The 14,738-nt window shown below is 39.8% G+C and overlaps 1 protein-coding gene across 1 annotated transcript in view; it reads right to left on the reverse strand.

Moving 5' to 3' along the window:
- Window positions 1-14,738, reverse strand: part of MCTP2 (multiple C2 and transmembrane domain containing 2) — a 186,903-nt gene that overhangs the window by 74,717 nt on the left and 97,448 nt on the right. Inside the window, exons 8-10 of the mRNA XM_018562726.1 lie at window positions 13,522-13,560; window positions 5,568-5,729; window positions 3,381-3,511 (exon numbers count right to left, since the gene is read on the reverse strand). Of these exons, the coding sequence (XP_018418228.1) occupies window positions 3,381-3,511; window positions 5,568-5,729; window positions 13,522-13,560 (332 nt within the window). The remainder of the gene's footprint in view (window positions 1-3,380; window positions 3,512-5,567; window positions 5,730-13,521; window positions 13,561-14,738) is intronic.

Here is a 14,738-nt window from a genome sequence, read left to right on the forward strand (position 1 = left end):
ACTTGTATCTGTGAGGACAAGTATCGGTACATCCCTAATAAGCATATATAAAACAAATTCTACATTAAAACAGGGATGCACAAATCCCAGGAGCCCCATTGACAATGCTCCTTAAAAATGACAGCTGCCTCCTAACTTTTGAGTTTCTCTCTAGAATTGTCTTGGAGCTGGAAAAGTATCAGTATCTGTACCAAGTACGTTTCTTGGTATCTGAACATCCCTAAATCTCTGGAAACTACTTAAATTGCTAAATATGACTATTTACTGAATGCAATGGGTAAGCCAATATGCACCTGCCACACACTCAAATTAACTGTTCCTGCCCAAGCCTTCATTATAATTTGCTGACAAACAACACACATTGCCAAAAGCATGATAAGGGAAATCTTATCTATGGCATGTTGTGGAGTAGAGATAGCCATACAACTAAAAATATTAAAGTCCCAAAACTCCTGAAAAGCATTTAATGGAGATCTTATTTAACCAGATCAGCTCTTAAATCTGTACACCTTCCATGGACCAGAGAAATTTTAACATTTCCATTATGGGCCCATTTATTTGGCAAAACCTTTGTCATTACCTAAAGCAGGGCTCAAAATTTCCAGTCCTGAGCTACTAGCCAGGCCTCAAGAGTTACTCGCCACCAGTTACCCCACCTAACCCCTGCCTTAACTCCGTCAGGTCAGTGGTGTGACACAGAGTACAGAGATCAGTAACAACGCAGAGTGCAACAAAGTGAAGCAGCAATCAGTGACGGGACCCTGTTGGCTGCGTGTCCTCGGGCAGTCCGCCCCTGGTTTTTTTAACTACCTCACTTCTGGTGCCCAGAAAGACTGGTGAGCTTTAGATAGAACACCGGAGTGAGGACAGCCGCAGTGCTGCACTGATTCTACTTCTTCAGCAGCGGTGATCGCTGTGTCAGTTTTCTCTTCTCATCAGCCGACAGCCGCTTCTGCTATAGAGAAAACTGAAACAGCGATCACCGCTGCCGAAGTGGCGGCAGTTCCGCCCCTGGATTTCCACTCGCCCCCACGCAATTTTCACTCGCCAATTGCGAGGGGGCGAGTGGAAATTTTGAGCTAGGTCCTAAAGTATTACTAAAGGCTGTGTTTACCTTAATGCATTCACTCCATTAAGGCAAAAAAACACCCAGCACTTTTCAAACACCCCCATCCCCCCACTTACTTATGGTCGCTCGTCTCCCCCAATGCGACTCAGAAGATACTCAGGGTTCCCCGAACTTCCTGGTTTCGGGGGAAGGTACTGAGGGCAAAAAAGCCACAGGCTTCTTCTGCCGTCAATCAAGCTGTGACTGCAAGGGTGGGGGCTTAGCCGGCCGCACACAGCTAGGTGCAGGCACGGCCATGATTGTGCACATACAGGTGCCTCCACAGCAGTCGGCTACAGATGGAGGCACCATAAAGGGGGGCACAGCGGTCTGGATGCCACTAGAGAACGAGAAGATAAAAAAAAGGAACGAAGGTTTAATGACGCTTTAAAAAGGAGAACTATGAGATGAGTGATTTCCACTCACCTCATAGTTCTAGCCGGCCTGTGACAATGAGACTGTCACAGGTCGGCTCAGTAGATCGGGAGGTGAGCGAACACATACCAGGTTCGCTCACCTCTCGATCCTGTCATGGCTCTCTGCCGTGACAGGGGGAGGGGCTGGATTCCCCTCTCCCCACTCCGACCTGCCAGCGCTGACTGGCGGAACGGACCGGGAAGGGGGCGGGTACAGCTGGCTCTGCCTCTAGATAGGCAGAGCCAGCTGTCACTCATGCAGCTGGGCGGATCCCGTCATCTACGTCGGGATCCGCTCCGTCTGCGGTGTCTCAGTATACCGCGAGCTGTAGCTCGCGGTATACTGAGCTTAGGGTAACGGGAGGACGCTAGTTTGTGTCCTCCCGTTACCCTAAGGAGAACTATGGGGAAAAACACTGACCCCCATAGTTCTCCTTTAAGATAGGGTAATTGTTTGTTTGTTTGTTTAGGACAGACAAGGCTTTTTGGGGTGTTCCTGCCCTGCACAAATAATTTTATTATTTTATATGGAACCTAAAAATATAGCAAAACTAAAAAAAAAGCATTTTTTTACCCTGATCAGTGTTCATTCTAAAAAGAATAATTGTTGCTATAAATAAAAATTTGATTATATAATTTGTGGTGCTTGAAAGGACACAAATTATTATTATAATACAAAGCATTGTAAAGTTTGTAAAGCATTGTAAAGCCTTTTTGAAATGTTGCATTTTTTATGCAACAACCAAAAAAAAATAAAATAAAAAAGGGAGAGAAAAAAAATGAAAAACTTCAGGATTTTTACAAATTAACCCTTGCAGTGGGGCTACACCCGCACTGCAAGGGTTAGGTGGTCTATTTGGTCTAGGCACGAAAATAAGGAAGATATATTCACCAACTGTCCTTTTGTCAGCAAGTGCGAGGATCGGCATTAGCAGAAAAGGACAGGATGTACGACACATCCTGTGTACTTCTCTGAAGTCATTTTGGATGTGTGTGCCACATCCAGTGTCCATAACTGTAAAATATACCTGTCACTAAACTTAATGATGTTTTAAAATCAAGACCTGACATCACAAGGTGCCAACTGATGACTTTGTATCTAAAATGTTCCAGAGGTGCACCACAGAAGTCCCTAAAACCAAGGCACAAGTAAGAAAGTTTAACTAAAAGCTACAAAAGCTGACGCTACAGCATATACCCGCCACAGCCCACAATACAATCAACAACCTATTACATTTACAAAAATGTAATGTAGCATACATCATATGTCTGGATTCAGAACGCTCCTCAGCAACACATTGGGAAAGGAAAGGCAAGGATTGGCTTGCTTGAAAACATGACACTGTTTGCCTTCTTGAAAAAGAAGCCATTTTATTTAACATTAACTTTCCTGCTATTAATATTGAAAGCTTTTCTAGTTTGTGACAATTAGATCAGCTTTAACCATAGCAAAACTGCAAATAACTAGTAAGGTGTCACATTTGCAATGCCTCATTAGGGCTTCTCTGATAATGTATGAGGTTTCAAGATTGTTGACATTTGAAACTAATAGGCGCTAAAAGTTACATGTGATCTCTAAATCAAATTGGGCCCAATTTAAGAAAATGAGTGCCAGTTTTTTTAGATGTTACCCATAGCAACCTATCAAGCTTTATCATTTAAATGTAAGAAGGAATCCAACTGGATGATGTGGGCAACAGCTCCAATTTTGCAGCAGTTTGCATGAATGACCCCATTGTGACTATTGGACTCCCTTTTGCATAATGTAATGTACTTTTTCCACTTGTTTAACAGCTGCATTGGACAGAAAATATACATGGAAATCAAAACATGGAATGAATACAAAGCACACTTACAAGCCCAGCAGCTCCTCATGTTTGCGGCTATCTTGTCCCCACACTTCAATCTCCAAAATTCCCATCCTGTCAGAGAAGTAGTGAAAATCAAAGCGTTCCCTCCACTGAGGATTTCCACTCTTACACAGGGTCTAGAAAACATGCAGTGGTAACATTTATGAATGACAATCACTCATCAATATTTGTATGAAATATTACCAAGTTCATTATACTTTTAAAGCAAGAATTCAGTCATACCACTCGCTCAATATACAGTTGACTTACATGTATGTGAAAGGTTTACCAGCTACAATACTAGTAACTGGTTCATGCTTTACATACTCAAGCTAAACTACAAAACCCGAGGGTGATGCCACTTTTCAGGAGCTCTAGATCTTCACCGAATGTCACCTAACAATTTCCAGCCAGTATATCGTGCTTTGAATGATTATCAATGCACTTTTTTTCCACCTCCTATAATCCACATCAACTCCTTTCCCAGGCCCCAGTGTGTGTCACATAAAAGCATTGTGCAATGAAATTATGTCTGAATGGCTTATACTGCAGAGGCTCCAAATCTCATTTTGATTTAAGTATGCAGGGGATACATTTTGAACTGTGCTATTTAACAGCACAATATCAAATCAGGTACCACAATATGCCTAAAAACACCTTCATCATTACCTCATCAGTAACCATATTGTCTTTTGCTTATGCTTCATGAGTACATAGCTTAACTCAGAAGTCTTGAAGTCTTAGAAGTCTTGCTAATCCCCCAGCAATCCCAGTAGCCAATGAGGGCACCATTATTGTTAGTTGATACACAATCATTGGTCCCTGAAATTCAAGGTGGAATGGTGATGTGACAGAATATGAAGAGGAGCATATGGTTACTCCTGAAGGTATTCTAGTCCACCATGTGGTCCTCTAATCCATAGTCTGGACCCTTGAACTGGGCTGTTAGTTAGAACAGTCAGAAAAGCAATGCACGGGTAAGGTCAGAATTCAGGTTTATTCTACCAGTATTTAATAAGTGTGAATAAATGCATAACTCAATGCAAAGGTGTTTAATATTTGCTAGAGGGTCTGCTGTAACATTTGCTATACTCTATTCAAACCTCTAGTATCTCTTTTTTGCCCAGTCATTGGTCTGATTAGCTTAAAAGACCGAACACTACATTCTTGCAATCACATTTACAGCAACATACAATGAATTACAGACCAGGAAAGGAATAAAGTACTGTATGTCAGTCATATACATTAGGCAGTGGTTGAAAGTACATAAATGATCCGACAACCAAATGGTAACTTTTCTGCTAGCTAGCATTGCTACTACCATCTAGGGAAAATCTAGCTTATCAGATGTGAAAACTAAACCAGTCAACATACCCTGCCTCCTCCCAATATATAGGCAGGCAATGTCTGCAGGTTCCTATTGACAAACCAGATGTTTGACCCTTGTGTAACAGTCGCCTCCAAGTTGGCAGCATTATGCAACATACATTACCACAGAGAAATCATCAAATATCAGTCGTGCTTAGGTGTATGTATCAAATCAAGTTTTATTGTAGTTAATCCAACATAAGACCATGAGTATATTCTCCAAACACTGCCCCATACCATCTTCTTTATGGGTTTTACCACATGGGCTTTATCATAGAGGATCGAAGATAGAATTGGAGCAGTGGGATTCTGGTGTTTGGCTATTACCACAGAGTAACTGCATAGATTCTACATGAATAAATTAAGTTTCTAATGGAGCAGTTCTTTAATATCTTGCAACAGAAATGCTAGTGACCCCATCTTCGATACAGCTGCATTAAATTACTAAAAAATGTGGTGGTTTAGACCAGTGGTTTTCAACCTTTGTGAGTTCCACTTCACGTTCCAATGATTCTTCAAGGAACTAGAGCAATACAACCAATCAGAATCCATTCTTTCGTTTAAGGCAAATTACAGGATTACACAACTTAGCCTCATAGATGGTAGCGAATGCTCACAAAGCAGGTCTGCATTACATTTAGAAACCTGCTATGTAGTGGACTTTGCTATTTCAAGGGAAATTCAAGCTGCACCCAGGTATTAGTAATGTGCTAATGAATATTAACACCTAGTATAACAGAGAAATGGACATAAAAATTACACAACTTAATTATTACAAGTTAATTTTCACATAGTTCAGTATGGAATATGAGCTATGACATTTACCTTGCTTCTGTACTTCTGATCTCCGAGCCTGAACCTTACAAAAGAATCGGTGCTTCCATCAGGCAGGTTAATTCCTTCCAATAAAGTAATGCTAACTGTTCCATTCCAGAGTTGGTTCTTTCTCAGGGACTCTGACAACTGCAGGGACTGCATAGAGGTTGCCTAGTGAAAAACAATGATTCAAATTAACTAGATGCTGACCTGAAACACATACTATCACATCTTATGACACTAGACACAAAATATAACCTATCACACACTAAAAAGTATTTTGATACCTGGTTGGGCCAGGAAATGACCATAGAAAGAGATAATGTTCATTTTTCATAATAGCTCATAGTACAATAGAGCCAAACTTCTCAGGTTCTATTCTACTTTGGGAAAGCAAAATGTTCTCCGATACTTCCTATCTAGATCCTGAGCTAGGACAAATAGACCTGGGCTCGTTCAACATTTCCTTCATAATAAACCACTTTGACTCATAACATGTTCCTGTATTGACTCAGGACTCCCACTCAAACCCACTGATTTGAATGTATTCTTTATTTCCAATTACGTTTTTTACGGTTTTATTTGCGAAACCCCACTGGACCAGCATCTCCTTTAGCTCACTTCACTCACAGTTTTTCTTCTCTTTTGTTTATCTCCAGAATCAATTTTATACAACATGTATATTTTCTTACTGTGAATTTAATGTTTGTAATGCTCAATAAAAATGATATGCTGAAATAAAAAACAACGTACATCAAATACACAGATCCACTCAATACAAGCACACGGATAAAGTCAACAAACTGGGGTACAGCACTGGGAGACTTCATTCAGATAAGCACCTTACAGCAGCAAGAAAGCCTTAACGTGTCTGGGGCATCTGTGTAGCTGGTAAAGTGGTAACAGGAGATTTACTGGTGTGATGAGGTGGTGCTTGGGAAGTCTGACAATAGCAGTGTCAATTGGAACACCAGACTGGGCTGACACCAGTGGTAAGAAGCAGCTGACACAGGATTCTGCATTTCTGAAAAAAGTAAATATTTGTGTCACCTGCCCGGTTGTGCAGTGTGGCATCTTAAGGATGGATGACCAAAAATGAATATTCATTTACAGGTAAAAAAAAGCATAGATGCATGTCACATGCATATTTAGTGGTTTGCTTGAAGTTGCATTCACAAAATATCAATGTCAAAGGGTAAAAGCACAGACTAATAGTAATGATAAACGTCATAGTAGCAAGGCCAATTATTTTCCTACATACATTCAAATGTATTTTGAATAAACCAAATCAGTCAAATGCCAAAGTACGTCATCAACAAAACGGAATGCTTTTTTGTATTAACAACCAAGTCACCCCTACTTGCCACAATGTTCGAGAAGAAAGAAACAAAAACAAAAAAACAAGGACCAAAAGGATTAAGGATCGGTTCCAAGGAAATATCTGAGAGTCAGAAAGCATGCCATTTTTGTGCGCACTCTCTATTTTGTGTAAATTCTCTAATGTGATTGGGAGCGTTGTCCTGCACGGATCAAAGACGCATCCTACAGTCTGGCAGCTGCTGCAGTGAAATGGCAGCTTGACTATGAAATATGTCCTAAAATAATTCTGTGGCTTGGTATGTCCTAATTTCAGGGCGAATGTTTATCTTGGAAGCGCTTCTATCTAAGTTGTCCATAAAACAGCTCCACTTAACTGTGCGAGCCTTGTGAAAATGGAATCCAATGCTGGCTATTAAAAGGGGACTGGAGATTACTTCCATATGGCAGAACAGCATGGGAGTGGAGGGCTCAGGTCTACAGCAGGCTGTACTTGGCTGAGCTCGGCATCTATCCATGGACACTCATTGCATTACAGCAGAACATCTGGATTACTGCTTGTAATGTCCCTGGGAAACATCCACTTCCCATCAAAGGCTTTATCTTTCTCTGTCGTACTTTGAACATTTCAGCATTTACCGCAGACATGTTTGAAGTGATGCTCTCCATGTTATGCCGCACAGCTCTCCCCCCTTTCCTCCTCTGCTGCTTTTGTTCATTTTTCTCAAAAGACACCAATATCTGACCTATTTTGCAGACATAATCCTACAACAGTTCTAATATAACCCCTTCACTGCTAGTAGGCCATATAGCTTTTATTATATTGTCATTGACAGCCTGACTTCTTTATCTAGGCAGAGTGTAAGTAATCCACAACAGCCAACCAAAAGTTTTTAGTGATGTGACTAGAGCAAATTAAATTCTGGTTGATTGCTATAAATTACTGCATTTTCCACATGCTTTTTTCTCTTTCTATTGTTTACATATGTCCCCATTAGTTACAATGAAATCATAAATTTGATTGTTTAACTTAAAAAAAAAAAAAATCAAAAAGTTTTTACAAAAAGGAGGAAATGAACAAAAAATATTATAACATTTAAATGATTTTATCTGGGCCCAGCATAAGTGATTGTGGAATAAAAAACACATTTATTCCAGTATATCTGAATCAGACAGTGATACAGAAATGTAAATGTGATGCTGGGACTTATGTCACGGCATCCAGCATGCAGCTAGGGTTCTGACGGTATAGTGGAGTTTTCTATGTAACTCTGCCTAGCGCTCCCTTGCAATACAAATATTGATTGCAATAATTACCTAGCATAGGTATTGTATCTAATAAAAGTCTGCCAGCAGGCCATGCAGCTAGCATTCTCAAAAGGTAAGTTGAGCACTGGCACCCAACATATTTCTCTCATTTTATTTTATTTTTAAATAGCACAACTTTTCATTTATAGCTAAATGCTGGCCAATTATAAAAGCACCATTTAATGTACGGTAGTTCTGTATTTCTTTAAAAATAATGTATTATACGATCACATAGTACTAGAAGTACCTAAAATCTGAACCTGTCTTCACTTCAGTCTATGCTACTAGTAGTACCCAATACCCAAACATCTCTTTAGATCAGACTCTGCAATCTGATGTACAGCAGCACTCAGATTGGGAGAGGAAGGAGCAGCACTAGAATCTAATCAGGCTCTGCAGTACAACATGTGTGTTAACAGGAAACAAACTGAAAGAATAAGATAGAGTGGATGGAAATGATGATATGTGTGTTGCTGCACCTTCAAACTTCCAGGTGAAAAAGAAACTCCACCCCCGCACTGCAAGCTAATTTAGGTCGAGGGGATCAGATAAAACACTTATATTTACCGGATCCCCACTCCACCTGCAGTCGACGCGTACCTCTTATTTTCTACGCTCTGGCTTGTAGACTGTCCTTGCTGTCCCCACGAATAATGCAGGCTATAGTCCCTGCATTGTACTTGATGACATCAGCAGGCCTCTTACCACCAGATCATAGGGGGGAAAGGCTGCGGGTTCTTGTCTGCAGGAGCGGGGATCAGGTGCATAAAAGTCCTTTTACCAGGTACTCTAGACCTAAACAAGCATTTAGCCCTTGCATTGTGGGGCAACCCTACTGCAAGGGGAGCTTTTTTTTCTAGAATTTGGCTTTTATTGTTTATTTAGAGGTCTTCTGGTGGGAAGATGAAGAGACAATAGAGACAGTGAGGTTACCCTCCTGCCTGTGCTCTCTGGCAAAAGTGTATGAATCACAAAAGTGGCTGAGCAGAATTACAAATCCTTTGTTTACAGCTGGAGTTTGGATTTCACCTATTACATGAAGCCACGTTCTCTAAAAGTCCACACAGTTAAATGTACACACATGTGGGCAAACATTTAAGCACTTTAGACATTGGAATAAAGGGGGCTAAAGTGTGTAACATAACATAGAAACACTCATGTCATCATACTTTGTTTTTCCGCGTGGTATGAAGAGCATTGCTGTTTATAACGGTCAGGATTCTGGATCAGCAAAACGAGTGCAGTGCCATGAAATCAATGATGAATATCAACAGACCTCATGCGATCCTGAATTTGAGGAAGAGACTTCTTGACCTCAGTTTGGTCAGTTTGCTTTATTTTTACACATATGCAAGAATGAAATTGAATATGAATTATAAAACTAATATTATAGATCATTTAGTTTATTCAGGGTGTTGGGGACTGTCTACTCCACCTTCAGAGATTTATGGTCACAGGAATTCTTGGTCTCATATAAACATAAATGCTTTCAAATGTAGGAGTTTGTGAGGCCCATGTAATCCAGCCAGATTATGTTTTCATGTTTCATTGCCTGGTTAAGGGATGAAAGGGATGACCTGATTACCAGGGACTACAGACACTTGAATATGAGTCTCCTATGGATTGATATGGCAAGTGAGCCATGCAGAATCTTTAAAGTTTATAGCAACCCATTTAAAAGTATTTTAAAAATTAAGACATGATTGTATTATGTGGCCAGCATACGTGATTGTGGAATAGGAAACACATTTTTCTCCAGCATATGCAAGTCAGGTAGTTATACAGAAATAAAAAAGTGAAGACTGTAGCATCACAGCAGTCAGCATGCAGATAAGCTTCTGAGGGTATAGTGGAATTTTGCATGTAAAGCTGTTAAAGGTAACCTAGCATTCCCTAGCAATAGAATTATTGATACCAATAATTACCTAGCATAAGTGTTGTATCCAATAAATGTTTGCAAGCCAGAAAACTAGCATTTTTAGAAGCTAAATTCGGCACTGGCATTCAACTTATTTCTCTCAGCAAAGGAGTATTTTTAAAAATTAGCACACCTTTTAATTTAAAGTCATGTCTACTGAATGCCGGTTTCATGAATGTTTTGGGCCACATTGCTCTTTGCATTATTATGATGAAACAATCTTTTAGGGAATTATAGCTTAAGGCAGTAGAGTTTGTACAACACAGTTTAGGAACACAAATTTAATGTTAAAGGTAAATATTCTTGTTACAGTTTTTAAGCTAAGTATAATGACGGAAAGGTGCAATACCAACAAGACCTGTAAGCCATTAGGCCTCTCTTTATAACACAGTTTTATATCTTTGAAGTCCATTCCCATAAGAGCCAGCTTCTTTTTTTCTCCTTCTGCTGCCATTGATGCATGAGAGGCCTGTACGGCATATAATTTCTCTTGCTGCATTTCCTCAGCCTCTCATCTCTCCAGTGGAACCAGTATTCCCCATGCTCACATTTTTTCCGCTCTTGCCTCAGCGCTATTTTCCTAACTGCTCGTACTCCTCTACAGCCCAGGGTTTCCTAACTAAAAGATAGTTATTGATGTACTGCTGTTTTAGCGCAGTAGCAGAATCAATAAACTAAAGCATACAACTGTTTGTCAGGTTTTCTAAAGCATTATGGGAAATTCCTTACCGAGTTAAATTGCCATACATTCAAACACTATAAACCCTGCTCGGCAAGAAGAACCTGTGTAGCTCACACTAGTTCACGTTAGGATTTGCTACCCTCTGCTGGTCAAACTATAATAATGCATGGTATTGTGCGATATCAAAAACGATGACAAAAGGAGAGATACGCACATGATGACATGCAATCATTCATTATATATGCAAATTCACAAACAAAAAAGAAAAATAGGGTTGATTAGACCCGTGATACCCTGAGCATATGAAAATGAGGTTAAAAAATCCTCAACCCTTTTGACATACTATGTGAATACTAGGGTGCAAATTAATGTAAGCTTGCATTGGTAGCATAATCGTTCCAAGTGTTCTTTTATTAAATACTCCTATTACATTGTACATTCCTTTAATGGAGAACCTTGGTTAAGGATATGATGGATGGGGGTTACCCAAGCTTCAGAGACCCTTCTAAATTCCCTCTGCACATCAGCAAAACCCTTACACCTGTGTCCTGCTGCTGCGAGATGAGAGGGGGTAAAAAAATTGAAAAGTGACCTTTTTCAGTATTGGCACTGCACCTTATCCTATGCGGTTTCAGGTACCGACCCAAGTGCCGTATGGTAAATATTTCCTGACATAACTCAACATTTCATAGCCACTTCTGCACCTGGAAGCAGGAAAACAACCTTTATTCATTAGTTAATAAGTCATCAAACTCTGGTATTGCATTGCTTGCATGTTATTAGTGGGATGCTGAGATGTTAGCCAGAGCCTTGGGAACGGATTGATCTGCCAGCACGATGCACTTTTATCTAGGTTAACAACAACTTTCTGTAGTAAAAAAAAAAAACCAGAAGACAAGCAACGGTATGGAAAGGCAGACTCTTAGCTAATTTGGACTCCAGAGAGCAGATTGCACAAACACTGTCTGATTTCCTAAACCCAGACAGACTATTACTCAAAGGGTCACACTTCTCTAGTGAGTTGCTACTGAATAGCATTATCACCTCTACGCTAAAATATTCCTGATAAACTTTAACTCTTCAATAACTTTTCAGATTTTATTTTTGTGACTCATTATAATATTATACTTATTATTATATTTAGGGTTAGTCTGAGCCTCTACCACAGGCCTTTTTTTTATTTTTTGCAAATTACTCAATTACAGAGTATATTTTATAACTTTCATCAATTTAAAAATCCTCTGACAGTGGGCAGATATTTTCCACACTTTGCTGACTTCCTGTACAGAGACTCTTTGAAAGTTTACAAACTATATCACTTTTAGGCTGGGCACACCCAGGTGATATTTACCAGGTCACCCATCACCCGTGATTGCCCCGCTATTAATTGCACGTGATTCCTATGTCTAGGGTGTGCAGCATGTAGTAGTGATCAATCAATAATAGTAGTACAATGCTCCAAATTTGGGGTGGTCACTATTGCATGCACAAGCAGGTGTAGCAATTGATTGTGGTAGCTCGTGGGGTGTTCATGAGAGATGATCAATATAGAAAAAATCGCCCATGTGTGCACAGCCTTAACCTTCCTTTACATGGAACAATAGCTAACACTGAATAGGCTAAGCAGCAAAGACAACTATGTTATTTTCTAGACATTTGGGTAAATGTGCATGCATTTATATAAATGCGATTTACTGCTCTTTTCCCTAAATTATCATTTTGTTTCTAGTTTATCAGCCCTTTAGTAATAGTTTAATTCTAGTTTAGTGTAATTCTGACCATCATTATATATGGACTGTTTATGGTCTGCAGATCAATTGCAGATAGTGTGCTCCCATCCATTTTGACAGACATTAAAGTTATTAAAAACACAGTGATTTTCTTTTTTTTGTGTTGGCATATTCAAATGTGTACTATCATAGTATAAAGAGAAAAGACATGATGGCGAGTTGTTAACAGCTTGAAAATCCACAGTGTAGCAAATTCACTGCTTCCTGTATTTTCGCCAGACACCCCTAGAGTAGGGGTGAATATCCCTGCTGAAACACGTCTAGAGTAGAGGTGGATACCCTTGCTTAAAAAAAAAAACCTACACAGTGTAGGGATATTTATGCCGGCTGAAGGGGATATTACTACCAAGACAGCTTTGGGGTAGGGGTGGATATTCCTGCTGAGACACCTCTAGAGCAGGGGTGGATATTCACTGGCATTGTAAATTGGAATGCCACCTAAATGTGTCACAGCCAGGGGGACAAGGCTATACTCCAAGCCACAAAATACATCTTACTTTTTAGTATACAGATGTTCCTCACTTACCGACTTACCTGTTTTGCGACCACTCGCACTTACGGCGGAGCGCCTTTTAGGTATACAAGAATTCCTTTTTTTATAAAGATAGATAAATTAACTGTGTATATGGCCACACACTTCCAAATGCCCCAACGTTTTATAAAACGGTGATAATTACCATCCTCAACAAAACAACCCCAGTTATGTCCAACAGAGACCGTGTCTAACAGAAAGTGGGACACTTTGATTTCTTACTTACTACTTTATACTTGGTGCACAACCCTTCATCAGATATACCTTGAAGCTCACTGGCACAGGGAGTTAATACTAATTTATTAATAAAATAAAAGCTTCTAAAACAGAATATTTTTGGTTTATTAAAAAAGGTTAGTTCACCACATAAGGCAAGGTAATACACCAGCAATATATATGCAATATATGCAACTTACCTTGGAAGCACCCAGTCTTCTTCGTGATGACCACCTCTGCTGCTGCTGCAAAAAAAAAAGGAAACATTAAGAGGTAAAACGGATCAAGAAGATCCCACTACCAAAATTATTGACAAACCTTTAAGAAACTAAGGACAAAAATTAGGCAAAGTTGCATCCAAGATATTATTGCAATAAATGATCTTAGACTAACAAGAAAATTCATCAAAGTGATTTTAAAACACAGAGAGAGAACACAGTATCACCAGTATACTAAAGGAGTAGTGGTGACACAATAGTCAACCCACACTGCAAAATCAGTCTGGTGTGAACAAAATAAAAGAAGGGTTCACACCAGACTAAAAAGGTGAATAAGAAAGTTCCGTCAACGTGGTATAATTTTTATAAACCTGAATAGCAGATGTAGAAACAACTTCAGGGACATGGAAGCTACCATTGCCAACTTTTACGGCTGTGCAGACGTCGATGTCCGTGACATCTCCGGATCTCCGACAAGATTCCCGGAAGCCGGCTGAGAGGTGAGTATTTTCATTAGCGATCAAAAGCATTTTAATCGAACAAAAATTTTAACGATTAATCGCGGAATGAATCGTTAATTTCCGCAGCCCTAGGAATTTAAACTGATTATTTTGGAATCTATGGGTTCCTGCGGTAGGAATGCCAGCTTGCCCAGTGTGAACGAGGCCTTACACCTACACAATTTTTTCTGATAGATCATTACTATGTGTTGTGGTGCACTGCATTGCAGGTTTTTGTGCTATTTAAAAAAAATGTGGTACATGTGTTGCTGTGCTCTGTGGCGTAATATGCATTTGTTGGAAGCCAGTTAAGAAACAAGCCAATCCTATAACTTTTTGGTGGACCATCCTTTCAAAATGTTTGGAGAGTCAGCAGTTGTAAATCAGGAGTTCCTGAGAGTATAAAACGTAATGAAATCATCTACAGAGTGGACTTAGAATTAGCTGGTTTCAACTAACAGATACAGTGGGGCAAAAAAGTATTTAGTCAGCCACCAATTGTGCAAGTTCTCACGGGCAACACAGGAGTGGCTTCGTAAGAAGCATTTCAAGGTCCAGATCTCAACCCCATAGAAAACCTTTGGAGGGAGTTGAAAGTCCGTGTTGCCCAGCGACAGCCCCAAAACATCACTGCTCTAGAGGAGATCTGCATGGAGGAATGGGCCAACATACCAGCAACAGTTTGTGCCAACCTTGTGA

Source organism: Nanorana parkeri, unplaced genomic scaffold (assembly GCF_000935625.1).
Source record: "Nanorana parkeri isolate BGI_ZX_2015 unplaced genomic scaffold, ASM93562v1 scaffold594, whole genome shotgun sequence".
Classification (NCBI taxonomy): Eukaryota; Metazoa; Chordata; class Amphibia; order Anura; family Dicroglossidae; genus Nanorana; species Nanorana parkeri.